This window comes from Nelumbo lutea, chromosome 4, assembly GCF_056320005.1.
Source record: "Nelumbo lutea isolate HS-2025 chromosome 4, American lotus-T2T, whole genome shotgun sequence".
NCBI classification, from domain to species: domain Eukaryota; kingdom Viridiplantae; phylum Streptophyta; class Magnoliopsida; order Proteales; family Nelumbonaceae; genus Nelumbo; species Nelumbo lutea.
The window spans coordinates 34,010,697-34,031,445 of NC_142687.1; the positions used below are offsets into that span (position 1 = coordinate 34,010,697).

At 41.6% G+C, this 20,749-nt stretch overlaps 1 protein-coding gene across 8 annotated transcripts; it reads right to left on the minus strand.

The window, feature by feature from the left end:
- Positions 1-5,718: 5,718 nt before the first annotated feature.
- Positions 5,719-19,940, minus strand: LOC148855102 (uncharacterized). 8 transcript variants are annotated; one of them, XR_016113200.1, is made up of 7 exons: positions 19,704-19,906; positions 19,521-19,620; positions 19,217-19,383; positions 8,459-8,663; positions 8,280-8,341; positions 7,605-8,051; positions 5,719-6,171 (listed from the first exon to the last, which is right to left on the minus strand). XR_016113200.1 is itself a non-coding variant. In XM_088985813.1 (5 exons), exons 4-5 carry the CDS (start codon positions 16,928-16,930, stop codon positions 16,160-16,162), a joined length of 705 nt encoding a protein of 234 aa, XP_088841939.1. In that variant the 5' UTR covers positions 16,931-17,442; positions 19,217-19,389; positions 19,521-19,620; positions 19,704-19,904; the 3' UTR covers positions 16,029-16,159. The 8 variants fall into 8 exon arrangements, 2 of the variants coding, with proteins under 2 accessions (XP_088841939.1, XP_088841938.1); XR_016113201.1 differs by lacking the exon at positions 5,719-6,171 and adding an exon at positions 8,771-8,911 and having other exon boundaries at positions 7,688-8,051; positions 19,217-19,389; positions 19,704-19,904; XR_016113202.1 differs by lacking the exon at positions 5,719-6,171 and adding an exon at positions 8,771-8,911 and having other exon boundaries at positions 7,688-8,051; positions 19,704-19,896.
- Positions 19,941-20,749: the final 809 nt, after the last annotated feature.

Sequence of the window (20,749 nt, forward strand, 5' to 3'; positions counted from 1 at the left end):
TTAGAACATAAGGGTATTTTTGATATTTCTTAAAAATATTTATACCTCACTTATAAAAGGAAAATGTATGCATATATATATAATTTTCTGATGAATTAAATTTTAAGGATTTTTAGACTGCACTCCACCTGAGAATTCTGATTTGAACTGCAGGCAGATCTACAAATGGGTTGGAAATGGGTCTAATGATCTCTCATTAGTATCTCAATTTATTGATCTCTGAATATGAAATGGGTCTATACATAATCAGTTCAATTCCTGGCATTATGGGTTGGAATTGGATCATATCATGGATACATTTTCCTTTACTTCTTTTTTCCGACCGCTGGCTAGGGTGGAGTGAACCCATTGACATCCTATACAAAGTCAGAGCTTTTTGCACTAAGCCTTTTATAAGACAGTTAGGCTTGAGTCTGAACCACATAATCGATACAAGCTTATTATATAACAGCTCCACATCCAATTAAAGATGTAAGATGCCATGTGATGGCCTACACTTTTGCAGTGCAGACCCAACAATACATTTCCATTTTCACCGTTTCCTTTATGTCTGGAGGAATCATAGATATATGTATTTAAATCAGCACGTGCAAGTTGCGGAATCAAATGAAAGGTCAGGATTTCACATGGAGGATATAATAAACCTTGATCAACGATTGTAGCCTACTGAATATGAATCATGGGTGCCGTTTGGGCTACTTGGTCACACTTTTTTATTTCTTCTTTGGGACAAACGTATCCCCTACGAAAAGCAATTCCATTTTACCAGGTAGCTTTTGTGAGCTGGTGGTGCATCGATAATCACATGCGCCCCTGGCTTACTCCAATAACGGATATGCATCTAAGCTTATATTGCCTTGATGGTGTCCTTGACTTAGAACAAACCCACTAAAGGCAAAAAGAATCGGTTTTGAGTGTAGTTGAACTTGTAATAACAATCATCAAACACACTTAACTTAGGTGTGTTTAGTTTGAAAGAGAAGGTAGGAAAAAGAAGGGAAAGGTAGGAAAATTTATACAATGTTTGAATATGTTTTTTTTTTTTTTCCTTTCTTTCTCTTCCTTCCTTTTCTTTCAAACCAAACACAGGAGTATAACTTTTTTTTTTTTTGGCAAAAAATGCATCATTAGAATAAACCATGGATCCGAAAAATCGAGAATCGATAAGGTGACCGGTTTCGTTTTACCCCAGAACTGTAATTTCCCCCAAAACCATTGATTTGGTCAGCAAACCGCTGACTTGGGTGGTTGGATTGTTCAAACCGTTCAATGGTTTGGCCAGTTTTTTTTATTTTTTATTTTTTTTGTCAGAACGGGCCGTCCATTCAGTTCGAATGATCGGACTGTTCGACCTGGGAACCGGACCCCTGACCGATTCGTTGTTCGGGTCGGTTTTAAAAACCTTGGAATAAACATTAAAGATATCTAATTACACCCCTCCTACAAATAATTAACAGAAAAAGGGAGGGGAGGCATAAGAAACAAAAGAGGTGAAAGGTTGTCTAAGAACTAGAGGGTTATTGTTAATATAATACAATTTTTAGGCAAGGTTGATATGGGGCCTTCTGGGGCCTCGTGCGATGCATGGGATGGGGCACTCATCCCTATCTTTCGCACCCATAGTCAAGACACCCTATCCCATCCTTTTCCCGTCCTTGGTGATGGGGTAGGTTTGAGGTGAGGCACCCCATTCCTTGTCAAGGATGGGGAATCCCCAAATTTTCTCCACCATTGGGTTTGGGGAATTACATGCAAACCCCATCCCTGATTTGGAGCAAAAATATTTTCCTCATCCCCACCCTGTCTCTTCGCCTTCCCTATATAAAATTCGAGAAAACTTGCCCCGCGGGGTGGGGAAGGGTAGCGCTCTAGTTTTATAGGGAATATTACCATCCCTACGATTTTAATAATGTTCTATAACTAATTAACTAATAGTAAATTAAATAACAATAAATTACAATATTTTATGATAATTTTCAAAAAATTATTAAAGTTTTTGTTGATTAGCAAAAATGTATAATAAATGAGTTATTTACAATGACAATAAAGTAATGTGAATTAATATAAATTATTTACTATTAATCAGAGTGATGTAATTATAGTAAATTACATTAATTTTCATTAAAAATAAATCATTTGTCATTAATTAATGTAAAACCAAGTATGATTGAAGTCAACCAATTGGTCTAGACTAGTGTAGATAGATTTAATAATTTCCCAAATTAATTCATAATTATTTATTAAAATAATAATAATGAATTGCTATTTAAATAAACATAAAGCAATTTCTAATAGATTATTTCCTAAAATTTTTAATAAATATTTAGTTGAATAATAATAATGGATTATTACTTAAATAGTTTTGGTTTTTTTTTTTGTAGATTAAAATCCTATTTCTTTAGTTAATTTTTATTTAAAAATTTATGGATTATTAGTTAAAGAGTTTCCCTAAACTATTTGATAATTGTTAACTATAATTATTGGTTTTATAGAAATTAGTAAATTACACCAATTAGTAATATCTTTTGTGAATAAATAATTGTTGTAATAATTTAATGAAAATTTATTAAATTACAGCGATTAATGTAAATTATGCTAAACATTAAAAAATTAAACATTTATTAACTAACCAATGGTTAGTTTTCACTAGTGGTTGGTTAATTTTCACTAATAATTGGTCAATTTCGAGTGACCAATTCCCTAACCTGACCAGATCAGTTTGGCTAGCCAAGCAATCTCCAGCCAAACCGAATTGCCTAATTAACGCTCCTAATTTCAACTAAATTAATAGTTTAATCTCTAACAAATAACAATAATTTAATCTCCAACAATTATTGACTTTTAAAATAGGGCAAACTACTCACAAGGTTTAGGAAATTGACTAACTCTACCCCTACTTTTTCAGTATTATCTTAAATTACCCCTACTATTTCTAACAATTGACTAAATACTCCCCTATCGTTAATTTTCCATCACACGTGATCACATATGACATCACATATGAAGCTATTGACACTGCTACAACCTTATGTGGTGGTTTTTCTCTTTTATCTCTAGCTCTGGTTCTCCCCCAATCTCCCTCTTACGACCTTGATATAAGAAGCAATCTTGGACTCACCTCTCCTCCTGATGGCCACTTGGGCTGATAGGTGTTCCTCTTAAAGAGCCAAGAGTTTAGCTCGAAAGATGTGGACAAAGCAGAGGAATCTTTGAGGAGCTTCTCAATCTAGTGGGACGACGAAGCAAGTCTTGAGTATGGGGAAGTTGGAGGAGATCGTCAAGGGAGTCGTGAATGCACCTAAGGTGGCTCAAACCACCACCGCAGAGGTAGGCGAAATTCTAGGAAAGGGCTTTAGGTTCCCAAGTCTTGAGCTCAGTGATCTCATCCTTGATCTAGGAGATCTAGGGGTGTGCTCTGCAGTTGCCATTGTATTACCTATTGTAGAACTCAAAGAAGAAGGCGTTGACTCTGCCTCAATAGTTGCCACCATTGTTGTCACCGTTGTAAGGCTTGAACTCTCGCTACATGAGTGCGAGGCTATAAGATATGTGCTTCTATCATTAAAGTTCGATAGAATTTTTTATCAGAGTTAGGCAGAAACCAAATATGAAGCCACAGTTTAAAATAAGGATTTGTAGGTCTTTGTGTGGAGAAGCCTTGTAGTGGAAGGTTTAAAAAGTAACTAGTTGTAGCAGTCCTCGTGCTTCAAATATGCAGCAAGTTTCAGGGTAAAATGTTTTCTTTCTTTTAAATTGGTTTTTTTACATGAAGTGTAAAATGTTCACAATTGTTAGTTGATTAGTTATTATTTTATTTAATGCTTAAATTCTAAAACTTATTACTTACAAAAATTTAGTTTATGGATATGTGTAATTTCTATCATTTTAATTTGGTATATTATATGTTTTCATTGATTTACACTTTTTTCTTAAACTTTGAGGCTTATGTTTGATCTTTTTGGGCCATTACGCCTCAACTATACCTTTAGCCTTTTAAAACTTTAAATATACATTGGTTCAAATCCGATCCGATTCATTTGCATCCCTAGTCATAGATTATTTTTTGTTGTCTCATGATTTTTAGGTTCATCAAAAGCCATAAAACCCCCCTTAACTTTTCACTCAATTTCAACACTGACCAACTGAGTGGTGGCTCGGTTGGCATGTAAATTGGGTAGCCCCAGATGAGATGCATTTTTGAGCCTCATTGTCGGCTCTCACCATCTTTGAGAAGAGTTATTAAAATGTTGCTAGAAAAAAAAAAGTTTTGTGCTATGCCAAGAAAAATGAAATATGACACCTATAAGGGCACAAAGGAGAGTGGTTCAATACAAAAAAAAAAAAAAGACATCGGAAAGCACACATAAACAATGGAAATGGGAGATGTTGCAACTTCCCTTTTGCTTGGGCCAAGGCTTTAAAAACCAACCTAGAAACAAAACTGCTTTGGCCTTTAGTTTCTAGGTCAACAGTTCAGCCATGTAGTTTGAGAGGGTCAAACCAATAAGATTCAAAATAATACAAAGATTTTTATTTTGGCCATTAGATTAGGATATAGGTTAAAATATACCATATATATACAATATTATTAGAGGAGGAGCCTAAGACTTAGAGAAGGGCGACTGGCTAAAACTAATAAAGAAGAAGAAGAGGGGGAGGAGGAAGCACAGGCAGCGCATCGTGTTCATTGCTTGTAGTTGTAGAATCGTTTTTCTGAGGAGGAAACACTGCCTGCACACTGTGTTCATCATCACCACCACTGAGGCACTGTTTACTCTCTTAGGTCTCTCTCATCTCTCTAACTCTCTCTTAGATCCCAAATCGCATTTGCTTCGTGTATCTCAGATTTCAAATCTAAGACGATTACTGTCTCATCTTTCATCTCTTGCATCGATTGATTTTTTTTTTATATCTTTTTCATTTATAGGATTTGCAATTTCTTAGTTGTTTACAACCTAGAAAACTCAAAATAAAAAACCCTAACTAATTTTGGCCATTAGGAATAATCAAACAAGGTTGTGAAAGATTTTTTTTTGCATTTTTTTTAGTTTTTATTTTAAAATAAATAAAAATAGAATTAGTTTGGAAGCAACTCGAAAACTGACAATCAGGTCAAACGATCTAGTGGTTAAATTGTTCGAGTCAACGGTTCTATAACAATTTCAATGGTTTTTTTGCAATATAACAGTTCAAGACCAAATGAGCCAATGACCTAATTGATTTTCGGGCCAAACCGTTCAACCATCTATTCCGATTTTCAAAACATGGCTAGGGCCACTTTCATTTCATATATTTATGGCCACCACATGCTTGCTTTGCAAAGTCAAACCGGAGTTAGGGGTGCTCACCAAAAGTTGAAAAACCAAAAAACCGAAGCAACAATTTGGTTTTTTGCAATATAACGGTTCAAGACCAAATGAACAAATGATCTAATAGCAAAGTCAAACCGGAGTTAGGGGTGTTCATCAAAAGTTGAAAACCAAACAAAGTACCGATCGGTTCGATTTTGGTTTGGTTTTTCTAAAAAACCGAAGCAACAATTTGGTTTTTGGTTAACCTTAAAATCGACAGTTAACTGAACCGTCCGGTATATATTATATAATATAATATTGTAAGTCTAACTTTTTACAATTTCAATATTTTAAAGTTTAAAATATTATTTCTGTTCCAAAATCGAGAATCATGTCAACCAATTGCCCGCTCATCACGTCTTTTGGCTTGTCAATTCAATATTCTAAGTCTTACTTTTTACAGTTGCAATATTTTAAAGTTTCTCTCTTTCCAAAATCACGAATCAAGTCGATCATCTACACTTAGCATGCCTTTTGGCTTTCCCAAATCCCAACTCAATTTTGAAAAATGAAGCCATACTTACGTAAGTTCTTTTCCTCCCTCCCAATTCCCAATCTCAATCTCCCACCACTCTCTACTCTCTACGTAAGTTCCTTTCCTCAGTAGTGTAGCCTCTACCCTTCAACACTCTGTCATCCAATGTCTGGTGTGACACTGGTGGCGTCCTCCCCTTTCCTAGTTTCCTCCCTGTTAGCCTCAGCCTTCCACTGTTCTATTTCTGCTAGTTTGCCGTCTGAAGGAATAACAGACACCAGATCTGCAAACTCAACAGGCCCTCAGCCCTCCAGCGCTCTGCTAGCCCTTTAATGCTCCACTAATCTACAAAGTGCAGACTTCAGGTATGGGCATTAAACACGATATGCAATTAAGTTATTGTTTTTTTCCTTTACACAACATAATGGTAAAACTTCATGTCAGAGGTATGAAGTAATGGTTGCAGTGGATAAAAAGTTATTTTTTTTTTTTTTACTTTTTCTTCTTAATTTTGAGTGTAAAATTATAATATAAAAACTGAAAAACCTCACTGTAGTTAACCGACAAAATTGCTTACATTGGTTCGGTTTCGGTTTGGCTTTTTAAAAAACCAAACTGATTGGTTCAGTTAAAAAACCCGCAGTTCAATTAACTGAACCATGAACTCCCCTAACCGGAGTACATTATTTTAACCTATGGTTTAGATAGGATCTATTTACAAATAATATGTACACTTAGCCCATGCTTGGTCGATATAAAATAAGAAAGAAATAAAAAGATGAAGGAAAGTTATTAATAAATCAAGTAGTGTTTTCAACCCATCGTTGATCTGGCTGGTTAAACTGTTTGAACCATTACATTGTCTGAATTTTGGGTCCCATTCTATTGAAATCTGTACTTCGGACAAAAAATTGTTGATTTGGTAAAAAACTGTATGACCCGGGTGGTTCAACTGTTAACCCGTTTGACCCAGACATTGAATCACGAGTTACACACTTAATGTATGTACGAACTATCAAAGGCCATAACTTTGCCAATGTCTAATTAAGATGATCATTTTTTGTTTTGGATAACTTTTCAAGATCTATGTGTCACAACACCTTGCCCTGTTGTTTTCACACAAAATCCCTTTTTTGACCACAAATTATAATTTTTAATATTTTTATAAATAAACAATTAAAATCTGGAGCTTCAAATCAATGTTTTTAAAACCAACCCAGAGGTCAACCCGGTTTCCTACCGGGTCGCGGGACACTGGTTCGATCAGGTGGGTCAAACGGTTCAATATGGTGATGTCATAGTTAAAATATTAAAAATTATATATATGCATATATATGTACATATACATGAATAAAATCTGTATAAATATCTAAAAGATAATATAAATTTATAAATAGCTAAATAAATGTCTGCAATATCTTAAAACTTATAAAAATGCCTAATATTAAAAAAAATAAATATATATATATATCAAAAAATGCATAAAAATGCAAAAATTTTCAAAAAATTGAAAACCGTCTAACATTAACTATTTGAATATCAATAATCTTTTTAAGTCATTAAATCATCAATCATCACCTAAAAAAGTGGAGAGAAGAAGAAAAATCAAAGATGAAAATTAAGTTTTCAAACAAACAAACTTAATCTTTCTATATTATGCAATCATAAATCATTAACCATCAAACATTCACTACTTGACATATCAAATTACCAATTATCTTCCTAATTTATGCATTCATCAATCATCAACTAAAATAAAAGTGGGGTGAAATTCATACCTTTAAAGATGAAGTTCAAATGTTGAACTTTGAGCATGCAAGCATCAATCTCTCATGGCTGCCATAACCTCATAAACCTGTAATTTCTTATCCTAAAAAGAAAAAAAAATCATATTCTATAAAAATTAAAAAAAATCAAACAAGCTCCATGGCTGTCATAAGCCCATAGACAATCAAAGTTCTTAGATCAATAAAAGGTAAAACGTAAAAGTGAAAAATTGTTCTTAACTACATAATCTATAACCCAAAGTCCAAACTCCCAAGAAAACACAAAGAGTAAAAAGTTCATAACAGCACAATCTCACAATGACCATGATTGCTATCATAATTGGGTTTCATCTTCATCACTCGGCTGTGTTTTATCATCTTCAACTTCATTTGGGTCATTTTCATTAACTTGCGTATCTCCCAATGGCTCAAGAAGAAAATCTTAATCATCATCATCATCTATACAATGAAGAAAAAAAAGCTTAGAGTGCAATACCAACCACAATTTTTCAAACCCAAAAACTCAATCTCAAGTTACCCAATTACTCATTTACTTTCTTCCCTAAAACTTTTTTTCTTTGATATTTTTAACACCTCCGTGATTGGAGTTGTTGCACCATTCCCCTTGAACCTATTTTCTAATTCATCTTTATCAAGCAATGGAGGCTCTTCAACATCATCCACTACCTAATTCTCCTGTGATGTCAACATGTTCCACCTTAATGGGATCATAGTCTTTCATCTTCTTCCTACAAGTTACAATCAAATAATCATAGGCCAATAAGCTCTAGCCTAATTGTGAACAAATCAATAATTAATAAATATTAAAATAGAACGAATAAGAAGGTGAAAGACTAAATTAATACCTATTCTTCAAGCGGAGGTTATAGTGGATATACACAAGGTCATTGAGCCTTTGGTGCTCTAACATGTTTATTCTCTTTGTGTGTACATGTTCAAAAACACTCCAATTACGCACACATCCAGAAGATCTACAAGTTTGGCTAAAAACCTTCATAGCAACTTCTCTAAGAGTTGGAGTGTGACAACCAAACCTCATTCACCATTCACCTTCAAACAATAAAACAAAATTTAATCAATTTAAGCACTTGAACTAATAATATAAAATAAATATTGAAATATAAAATAACAAATAGGTCAAAGGTATTAACCATTACTTGCATCCATTCTCTTGATAGCAGTCAATGCATATGGCCTTCCAAAATCACCCAAACCACACTCTAACATTGAAAGCTCTTTGTTGACATTTCTCTCTGTTCCTTCTTCTCTACATAACTTTTCAAGCACATCAACAACACCTAACATGATGATTGGGGATTTTGCCGTTGACTTTGGGTGATAGTGAAATAATGGGTTAAAATAATAACTTGTTGCATGAAGCTTGTGACCTATTTGTTTTTTCCATCTTTTATCAATAACTTGCATGATCGGGCTATATTCGATTTTCTTGTTGTTAAATGATTGTTTAACCGCTTCTTTCACCTTCAACATTGAATATATATATATATTGGAAGCTTAACTTCAGAATCTGCAAGTGGTAATGCTTTGACAATCGGTAAAGTAAATCCTACAATGATCTCACATGATTTCTGACTCAGCGTGATAGCACAACGGATGTGAGCACAATTCGGTGGGGAAGTCCCATTGAGTTCAGCACGGCAACTCGGCAGGTAAACTACTCGCCGAAAGCCGCCTTGCCCACACCTCCTCCTCGGGGTTAAGGCACTTCGGGGGTCCTGAGTTCGGGGTCCCCTGACCCCTTTCGAGACCCGAGCTCCTCCCAATGGACCTCGGGCCACTCCCAAGCAAGAACGATCGATTCTTCTTCGGACGCCCCAAGGCACAAAGACCTCGGGTCGGCTAGCTTGGCATAACCGGCTGCAGGCAGCCCGTCACTCACGGGACGACCCAGCTTAGGGCAATTCACAGGAGAATAGTTCGGTATACCATAGGAGGGCTTCCTGCCCAACTGTCGTACTTGACAAACCTGCGAATTTCAGGCATGTCCCCTCGCCGCGCCTGCCACCTTTAGAATGGCGTCCCACACCTAACAGGCACGTACCCTACACGACGGCCCCGCGCGTGCCACCTCAGCACTGCCTGTAACGGCTGTGGCAAACTGACAGTGGCGGTTATACCTGCCCTATCAGAAGTCAGAGGGCCTGGAGCAAATGGAATTCAGCTATAAGGAACTCATCCTCAAGGAACAAGGTATCTTGAATGACTAGCGCAACCTGCACTCTTAGTGTTCATTCTCTTTCAGCTTCTTGCACACAGTACTAACTTAAGCGTTGGAGCATTAGTACATCTCAAAAGCCACGCGAGCGCTAGCAAGGAGTGACCGGATTGTGCTACATCATTTGGCGCCGTCTGTGGGAAACGCTTCAAAAAGCCTTTCTCTCTAAACTCTTTCAGTTCCTTTTTCTTCCTTGAAACAATCCAACACTCATGGCTTCCTCTAGAAAAGTCGGACGAAGCACATAAATGGATAACTCAAGGGAACAACCCCAGCTTCCTACTGTCGTATCGGACAGTTCACCGTCCCCCTCTCAGTGGACGAAATCCCCAAGTTGAATGTGCCCCTCACAATGGCACCCATCATCGCCCCACTCCCTGCTACAATCAGAACGACGTTCATCGAACCTTCGGTCGTGCTCCCAACGGCCAGCCTGAACCAGCTGGAGGACCTGATGCAGTGCATGAGGGCCATGCAGGCTCAAATGCAACAGTTCCAACAACTTCAGCTCTATCAACAACACGTACTGCACTAGGTCTCCCAGTACCAGTATCAGCAGCAGTTCCCCCAACTGCCCCAACCTAAGCTTCAGCAGCCTCAACTCCCGCCTCAGCGCCTAGCCTCGCAGCAAGCCAAATCTCACCACCAGAGCGAGCACTCCGACCGAGGAGAGGCCCCCCAGAATCTCCCAAAAACCATGCCTCCCTCCATGGCAGACGGGAGAAACTGGCTACCCCGATCTCATCGCGGGCGAACAGGTCGGGAGGACCCTGGTTCGGCAGGTATACTTTGCCTCGACAGTCGAAGTTTGGAACCCTGATCCTTGAAAACCGGTTCAAGATCCTGGCAAAAGACTCCAAGCAGGCCCCTTCTGTCTTTAGCCATCACCAGCAGACCGGGCTACTCCCGGTGCAAACCATTCTAGACAGCGCGGAGGTGAGTAGCACGAATGCCGAGCCCATCAAGAAGCAGAGACGCTACTGCCAAGCTCGCTGATCTGTCACCCGCGATTTGCCCGAGCTCATGGGCAAAGAAGAGGTAGGCTTGACCGAAGCCAAGGCTCCCCTACTCTCGGTTCCATCCCCCTTGTCTTCCGAACTCTTGGCAGTCCCGATGCCCCAGGATTTCAAGCTCCCCCCTCTTGACAAGTATGACGGGCCGTTCGACCCGAATGATCATGTAGATGCCTTTCAGTCACAGATGCACCTGGCGCGAGCTAGTGAGTCATGCATGTGCGTGGCCTTCTCCACTACTTTCAGGGGAGCAGCCCACATGTGGTACCGGAACTTGGCACCCGGGTTGATAAGAAGTTGGGCGCAGTTCGCACAAGCCTTCACGTCCCACTTTGTCACCAGCAAATGGTGCCCGCAAACTGAAGAAAGCATCATCAACGTAGCACAAAGAGAGGGAGAGTCCATCCGAAGCTATATCAAGCGGTTCAACGACGCTTGTATGCAGATACCGCGCCTGGACCCCGCCATACGCCTTGCAGCAGCCAAGAAGGGCGTGAAGCACAATGAGTTCAAGTGGCACATGGTCGTCAACCAACCCGCGACCATAACCGAGTTTCTAAAGCTTGCGGATAAGTTCATAGCCACTGAAGAGGAAATAAACTAGAAGGGCGAGGGTGCACCCGAAAAAAGAAAGAGAGAAGGAGAGCCTTCCAGTCAAGAGGACACCCGAAGAAAAAAGGAAACAGCTCAGGGTGCAAAGCCGGGTCAATTGTTCCGAGCTCCTGCACCGGACCGAGCTGATTATACCCCATTGAACGCAAAGCGGGCCAAAATCCTGATGGCGATCAAGGACGCCCCGTATGTGAAGTGGCCACCCTGTCTGAGGGGGAATACCAACGAAAGAAATAAGAGTTTGTATTACAGTTTTCACAAAGACCACGACCACGGTACCAAGAGTTGTAAAAACCTCCGCAACGAGATAGAGGAGCTCATCCGTCGCAGATATTTGAGAAACTTTGTACAAAATAATAGGTCGGCAAGGGGAGCACGGTAAAGATGCTCCCGAGTCCAGCAGCAAGCCAGCCGAACAACCATAGAGGCAGCCTCTAGAGGAGAGGCCAGTTTGGGGGACCATCCACATGATAGTGGGAGGTTCAATCGTTGCAGGTTGCACTTCCGCGGTAGCTCAGACGTCGGTTCGTGAGGTCACCCGGGAAGAGCAGAACCCCCCAAAGCAACAGAGAACGGAAGAGCCAATTTATGTCACAGAAGACGACGTGCGAGGGGTCCATTACCCCCACGATGACGCGCTCGTAATAAAGCTGAGAATCAACGACTTCGAGGTCAGGCACATACTCGTCGACTCAGGCAGCTCGGCCGACATACTCTTCAAAGCTGTGTCTGAACAACTCCAGTTGCAGAGAAGCGACCTAAAGCCTGCAGACACTCCTTTGGTAGGCTTCAACGGAGAAGAAGTCCGGCCCCTTGGGAAAATAACAGTACTTATAGAGATCGGCACATGGCCTTGTGTGGTCAGATTCGAACACAACTTCCTGGTGGTAGCGACCCCCTCCCCCTACAATGCCATAATAGGATAGCCGATCACCCATGTCCTACGGGCGGTGGTCTCCACTTACCACTTGGCTATGAAATTCCCAACAGACTTCATAAGATAAGTTCAATACCCGAGCTGGGTAGCCAACTCCGTCCTGGTAAAGAAGGCCAACGGTAAATAGCGCATGTGCGTCGACTACACCAACCTGAACCGGGCTTGCCTGAAAGACTGCTTCCCGCTCCCCGGAATCGGTTGTTTGGTGGACACGACCTCAGGGCATGAGTTGCTAAGTTTCTTGGGCGCCTATTCGGGCTATAACTAGATCAAGATGGACCCGGCAGACGAAGAAAAGACTGCCTTCATCACGGAGTTCGGCCTATACTATTACAAGGTTATGCCCTTTGGGTTGAAAAACGCAGGGGCAACCTTTCAAAGGCTTGTAACTAAGTTGTTTGCGTCGTTAATCGGCAGAAAAGTAGAATGCTATGTAGACGACATGGTCGCCAAAACTCAATTCTCACATGAATTAATACAAGACCTGCATTCTGTTTTTGAAATTTTGCGTAAGTTTAATATGAGATTGAATCCAAACAAGTGTGTGTTCGGTGTAACCTCGAGTAAGTTCCTAGGATACATCGTTAACCGACACGACATTGAAGCCAACCTGGATAAGGTTAAGGCCATCTTAGACATGAGACCACCCCGGAAGCTGAAGGAGGTTCAGAGGTTGAATGGCCGCATAGCTGCCCAAAGCCACTTCATGTCTAAATCGGCGGACTGCTGTTTGCCGTTCTTTAAGGCAATAAAGAGCAAAGGGTTCGAATGGACCCAAGATTGCCAGTTCGCGTTCGACGAGCTCAAGGAATACCTTACTAGTGTGTCGACTTTAACCCGACCCGATGAGGGTGATGTTTTAGAACTCTACCTCTCAACGAGCGGCGAGGTGGTCGGTTCGGTACTAATAAAGGAAGTATATCGGGTCCAACGACCCATCTATTATGTTAGTAAGTATTGCAGGGAGCATAAATGAGATACCTGGAGATGGAAAGGCTAGCATACGCATTGATAATTGCAGCTCGGAAGCTCCGCCCATACTTCCAAGCTCATATGGTTATCGTCCTTACCGACAAACCTCTGAGGCAAGTACTACTTAAGCCCGAGGTCTCCGGTCAGTTGACGAAGTGGGCCGTTGAGCTCAGTGAGTACAACCTAGAATACAAGCCGCGAACTGCCATTAAGGCCCAAGCCTTAGCAGATTTCATAGCCGAATGCACATTCATCTCCGAAGTTCCCAGGAAGGTTGAGCGCAAGGCTCCCATCTCGGGTGATCCCGAAGCTCCCGGGTCGATCAAGTCTGAACCCCGTGAAGTAGCAGCCAGTGTGGCACCTCTCCTAGCTCGGCCAACCGCGAGCTGGGATGAAGAGCCCTGGATCCTTCACGTAGATGGCTCCTCGAACCAATAGGGCAGCGGTGTCGGAATAGTTCTGCACGGCCCAAGCGGCATGAAACTGGAGTACGCGCTACGCTTCGAGTTCAAGGCATCTAACAACGAAGCAAAATACGAGGCGTTGATAGCCGGGCTGGCCTTAGCCAGAGAAGTAAAAGCCAAGCACATTATTATCTGTAGCGACTCCCAGCTCGTGGTCAACCAGGTCACGGGCAAGTATGAAGCTCGTGAGCCGACCATGGTCGCCTACTTAGCCAAAGTCATAGAGGCCCTGTTAAACTTCCAGTCACACTTCATCAGACAGATCCCTAAGTCGGAGAACGCTGTGGCCGATGCCCTGTCCAAGTTAGCCATCACTAGTGACATCACCATGAGAACCGTGTACATAGAGGACCTGTCTTAGCCTAGCATTCTCGGGGGGGGGGGGGGGGTAGAGGAGGTCGCTCCCGTCGTTCAAGCAGAGCCGAGCTGGATTGACCCACTCATAAGCTTCTTGTTACACGGGACCCTCCCTGCAGATCGCAATGCAGCCAGAAGGGTGCAGCGCCAAACAACTAAATACGTCATGATAGACGAGCGGCTGTATAGGAAATCCTACACGCTCCCCTACTTGTGTTGCTTGCTACCTATCGAAGCTGAGCTCGTACTCCACGACACTCATGAGGGTCTGTGCGGCGGACACTTGAGGGGCAAGGCCCTTGCCCAGAAAGCACTTCAACAAGGGTATATTTGGCCAATAATGAAGGCGGATGCCATTGAACTCGTTAGAAAATGTGACAAATGCCAGAGACATGCCAATATTTACCACCAACCCGCTGTCGACCTCAAATATCTCACCAGTCCGTGGCCCTTTGCATAGTGGGGCATCGATCTACTCGGGCCATTCTCACCAGCAACGAGTGGAAGGAAGTTCTTAGTGGTAGCAATGGACTATTTTACCAAATGGGTAGAAGTTGAACCCCTCGTAACGATAACAGTCTGAAATGTCCAAAACTTCTTTTGGAAGAACATCGTATGCCGCTTCAGATTACCTTGGGTATTGATTTCCGACAACGGCAAACAGTTCGAGGACATCAAATTTCAAGACTAGTGCCGAGACATGGGAATCCAACAGAACTTTACCTCAGTCACGCACCCTCAAGCAAACAGTCGGGCAGAAGTCACGAACAGAGCCATCCTCTGCGGACTAAAGGCACAGCTGGACTGAGCTAAAGGATTGTGGGCAGATGAACTACCCAGTGTCCTATGGGCCTACCGGACCACGGAGAAGACCGCTACGGGAGAAACACCCTTCAATCTCACCTACGGCACCGAAGCAGTGATCCCCGCAGAGATCGAAGTACCTACGTTGCGCCTAGAAGCATACAATGATCAAACAAACGAAGACGAGCTACGTACTAACCTCGACCTACTTAACGAAGTAAGGGACCTCGCGTACATTAGGACCGCAGCCTACCAGTAGAGAGTATCCCGATACTATAACGCCAGGGTCAAGAGGCGAAACCTCCGCGTTGGCGACCTGGCCCTTCGTAAAGTTATGGTGCCTGAGCCCGGCACTGGTAAGCTCGGGTCCAACTAGGAAGGTCCTTACCGAGTGAAACGAGTGCTCGAGGAAGGAACATACGAGCTCGAGACCCTCGAAGGGAAACAAGTACCTCGAGCATGGAATATTGTCAACGTAAGACAATATTATCTGTAAGAATCGAGTAGGCCACGAGCCACTCCCTAAGCCTAAGGGCCAGAATACCGAACTAACATGACCTCGGCACATAAGACCCAGCTGTCTCTTTGGCACCGACGAAAGTAAGGGTAAGAAGAGTGGACTATGGGTCCCTCCCTAAGCCTAAGGGTCACAAGAAGACCCCAGTTGCCACTTTGGCCTGGGTGAAATCCAAGAGCAGACTACGAGTCCCTTCTTACGCCTAAGAGTCACAAGAAAGCCCTAGCTGCCACTTTGGCATGGCAAACTGACAAAAACCTGGTTATCTCTAACCCTTAAGGGAAAGACAGCTCGGGTATAAACCCTACGGTGTCTATACCTTTGCTGTTCTTACTCAACTCGGCAACTCGATAGTCCGATGTAACCCGCGCGACCCGAAGTAACACAACTTCACTTAGTTACCCTTACCGCCAGCTCGGTGGCATGACAGCTCGGGTAACCTTTACATTATATTGACCAGCTTGGAGTCCACTCACACTTAGAAGTATTTTTGCAATTAGAGATACTCGAAAGAAACTGTATTTCATTAAAAAGAGAGTTCAGGTACAAGAGTTTTACCTGAGCTCAAAGGCTCAGGATAGTACATTCACATTTCAGAAAGGGAAAATATTAAGCTACAAATATAAAGGGCAAACTACTTCGGGGGCTTGCCGCCTCTATTAGGGACACCCTCGGAGATAATGTCTGGACTGGCATCCTCTGCTCCATCTTTGGGACCTTCATCCTTAGAATCGGGGTCGTCTTTTGACTGACGCACGATGTCGTCAGTAATCCGTGAAGTAGTAATTGCACTCGTGTCCAACTCGGGGTAGAGGTGCCTGATCATCCACCGACTGAGCTTGAAACCCTTATGATATGCCTCCGTCATCACATTGTCGAATCTCGAAGAGTTGACATAGTCAATGACAGCCTGGGTCTTGGCCTCCTCAAGAGCACCTTCGAAGATTGCAATGTTCTCCCTTATATCCTCTTGGAGGTACCCCACTTCGTGCTCCAGTTTTCCTTTCGCTTCCTTGAGGCCTTGTACCTCGAGCCTCAGAGCATCCCTCTCAGCCTTGAGGCTGCTCACCTCGAGCCCTAAGGCCTCCTGACTGACCTTGAGACCGTTCACTTCGGCCCTCAACTTATCTTTATCTCGAGCCAGCTCTCCCTTCTCTGACATTAACACCTCGATGAAACTCTTTTGAGCCGAGGCATTGCTCTCCAAGCGGTGAACCTGACAACGAGCTGCCGTCAACTTAGTATAGGCTGCGCGAGATGATTCCTCAGCCTTCAGAGCCTGCCTCAAATGTCGCTCTAATTGGAGGGTCAAGGCGCGAATGGCGGAGTTCACCTGCAAAAAGGAGAACCGAGTAAGAAGGAGACCACAAAAATAAATAAATAAATAAGGGGGACTCACCACCATAGTATGAGTGGCAGCTCGGGCGCCGAGCTGACCAGGAGTGAGTTCAGCCCACTCGCAGACCTCCCCCGATTATGCAGCCAGCTCACTCTTCTTCAAGCTGCATTGGGGGTTCAGGACGGTTTGGCTCCCCTGACCCTCCGAGCTGGAAGCCGTCATCTCCACATCATGAGTGGAACTCTTGGAGGTCTCGACGGCAGCATCGACAGGATGAGCCCCAGCAACAGCGGCGTTAGCCTCGACAATGCTTTCTCTAACAAGTCGGGTGGGCTCGGCAACAGGCTCGATGGGCTTAACGGCAGGTTCCACCATCACCTCGGGCCCCTTAGGTACAACCCCCTCCTCCAAGTCAATGACGGGCACGACTGCCACCTCGGGCCCCGAAGCAGAAGTCTGCGAAAGTCGAGGTTTGGCTGAAGCTTGCGGGGACCCGACGCATGCCTTCTTTGCCACGCACTTCTTCCTCTTCATCTGGTGGAAGAGCTTGTGGTTGTCTATCTTTTTCGCCTCGGGACCTACGGTGAAATACAACATCAGTAACCCGAAGCAAATATATGAGCGAAAAAGCCGAAGTGGGAAAGACCTACCCGACGCATGCCTTCCAGCATTAAGTAGAGTTTCACCTAGTTTCAACATCTAGGCAAATAAGACCCTTACTCAGTATCTTTTCTTTCTCCACACAATCCTTAAATTTTTGCAACATTGCTGGTGAAGATCTCACATATTTCACTATATAATGAATCTTGAAAATAGAATCATTTACCTCTAACAACCATTCTTTGACAATTAAGCTCAAAATATGTGCACCACATCTCATGTATAAGAACTCACTTTTTAAGACACTTCCCTTCCAATTATTAAGTTTTTTTTTTCATATATTGAATCCCTACATCATTTGAATTTGCATTGTCCACTATTACAGTGAACACTCTCTCAATGCCCCAATCAAGTAAACACCTCTCAATGGCCTTGCCAATTATCTCTCTTGAATGACCAGAAATTGGACAAAAATTTAATTTTTTTTGTGCAATTTCCACTCATCATCAATGAAATGAGCAGTAAGACACATGTAACTAAGGTTTTGAGATGATGTCCACGTGTCTATAGTTTGGCAAACCCTTGACGATGGTTTTTCAAAAAAATGTTTCAACATTTTCTTCTCATCCACATAAAGACTATAACAATCTCTAGCTACTGTGTGACGTGAAGGAACTACAAACCTTAGTTGCATCTTACCACAAAAGCCATGAAACCCTATCGTTCCACATACTTAAAAGGTAATTCATCTACAATAATCATCTTAGAAAGTTCCTTTCTACATTCATCTTGATCAAACTTGTAAGGCACAAGTGATGGTGTGGTGCTCCCCTCTTTAGAACTTTGAAATGAAACTTCCAAAATCTTTTGCCGCTTGTCTACATTATTAAGGGGATATTGTTTACACCTAGGAAAGTGATTACTTAAGAAACTAGTACCACTTGAAGATGGGCAAGCTAGGTATTTACCATAATAATTACACTTTGCCCTTTGTTCACTTTTGTCCTTACAATCAAGTTTAGTAAAATGATCCCACACCTAAGATTTTTTTTTTCTAGATGAAGTGGTATAAACTTTTGAATCAATCTCTGAACTAGTTGGGTGAGATGAATTACAAGCATTACTTGAAGGTGCAGGATTACTCTCTGGCATTGTATTGTTATCACCCGTACTTGACATATATCTAATAAATAAAAAAAATACATGTGTAATTAAAAAAATAAACATTCAAATCTAACATAGCCTTAAAAAATATGAAATAGAAAAAAAGATATACATGGAAAGGGAACAAAAGAAAGTCCTGATTTTAAGCACCCATCATGGGATAACATCAATGCTTAGTAGCTTAGGGCATTTTTGTTAAGTCAAAAGCAGCTTAAGGCATTTTGAATGAATGATTTAAGCCAAAAATCCAAGTTCTCCACAAAATCTGAAAAGTTAGGCAATGATTTAAGCCAACACTCATTCTAAAAATATAAAAAAAACCCTAAAAGAGGTGGAGTGAGAAAAATATACTAAATTTCTAAATTCATTCATTCGTTCAAGATTTAATCTGAACTCTCCATAAAATAAAAAAAAAATACATTGGTTTAATCCAAATTAACCATAAAATATGAATTATCCATACAATGATTTATAGACATACACATGACATCAATTAAAACAAAAACATCTAAAAATACTAAAACAAAAACATTCATTCATTCTTCGAAGGAATACAAAAAACATTGTAAAAATACTAAAAAAAATTACCTAAAATAGGAACAGTGATATTTGACAGTGCCGGACTGTCGGATTGGTTGTCGATTTTCCGAATGCTGGTTGGTGACTTACTGACTTGGTGTCGAGAGAGAAGAGACTGAGTTTCTAAAGTTGCTGACACTTTGTCGAGTGATATTTGAGAGACTAAGATAGAGAGACTGCAACTAAGAATGAGAGATCAACAATTGAGTCTGAGAGTGAGAGATGAGTGAGATTGTAAGTCTGTAACTGAGACTCTGAGAGCGAGAGAGATGGAGACTCAGAGAGATCTCAGATCTATTGAGTGTTGACTCACTTATCTGATGAGAGATACTGTCACTCATTGAGAGAGAGATAGTGAGACACCGTTGGTCGGATTTCAAAGGCTTGCTCGTTGCCGTCGATAAGTTTGACCACTGGGGAGAAGAAGAAGAATATTAGGTTATGAGAGAGAAAGGAGAACACAGATTCACAAAATAGGGAAGTACAAAACACTCACCGGAAGTCTAGAACACACTCGTCGGACAGAGGCTTCGTTGGCGGAGCGCCATCGCCGACGGCCATTGGTGATTCTGACTTCTGAAGTTCTTAGTTTGACTTCGAGAGAGTGAGACTGTGAGAGTGAGAGTCCAAGAGGCAAGACGAGAGTCGAGAGAGAGAGAGAGAGAGAGAGGGAAAGAAAGGGGAAAGCCGGAAAGGTGCGCTTAGGGTCTTAGGGATTTTGATTTTTTAATTTTTAAAAATATTATATTATATATATAATATATTATTATTTATTAACATATACTGGTCAGTTCGATTAACCGCCGGTTTTTTAAATAGGTTAACCGGAACTGAACCGGTCTTAGTAGGTTTTTAAAAATATCAAACTGAAATCGAACCGACTAGTTCAATTAACCATTTTTTCAATTCGATTTTGGTCGGGTTTTTCGGTTCTTCTTGGTCACCCCTAATATTTGCTACATAGGAATTTTTAATTGTGCCATGTCAACATCACATGTTTCAATGTTCAAATACTATTGTGCCATGTCGTCTCCAAAACAAGTCTTGTGATGTAGAAATAGAGAATGCATAGATTTATCAAATTGGGATGGACCCAACATTCTTGTAAAATTTTCTCAACAACTAAACATTGGGAAACAAATTTGGCAGGATAACAAGCATAGGTGACAGGATTGAGAAAAAAATTCCCTTCTCATCCCATCCTTTTTCGACAACCAAACGAACCATAAGGTAATGTTTGGTTTGAAGGAAAAAGTAGGGAAAGGAGGAAAAAAATAAAGAAACCTTTAAAAACCTTGTATAAATTTCCTACATTTCCCTTCCTTACCCTACTTTTTCCTGAGCCCAACATTTGGAACCTTAAACATGCTTATTGGGCCGGGTAATCAGGGAGTCGATGATTCAATGACACCCTGAACTAGATCAGGTCCAACTTCCAAGTGTATCCAACTATCCACCGAACTGGGGCTGGGCTGATATCCTCGTCTCCCTCCGAGCCCAACTCGATGATACTCCATTAGGAGACCGGATCTGCTTCCGTAT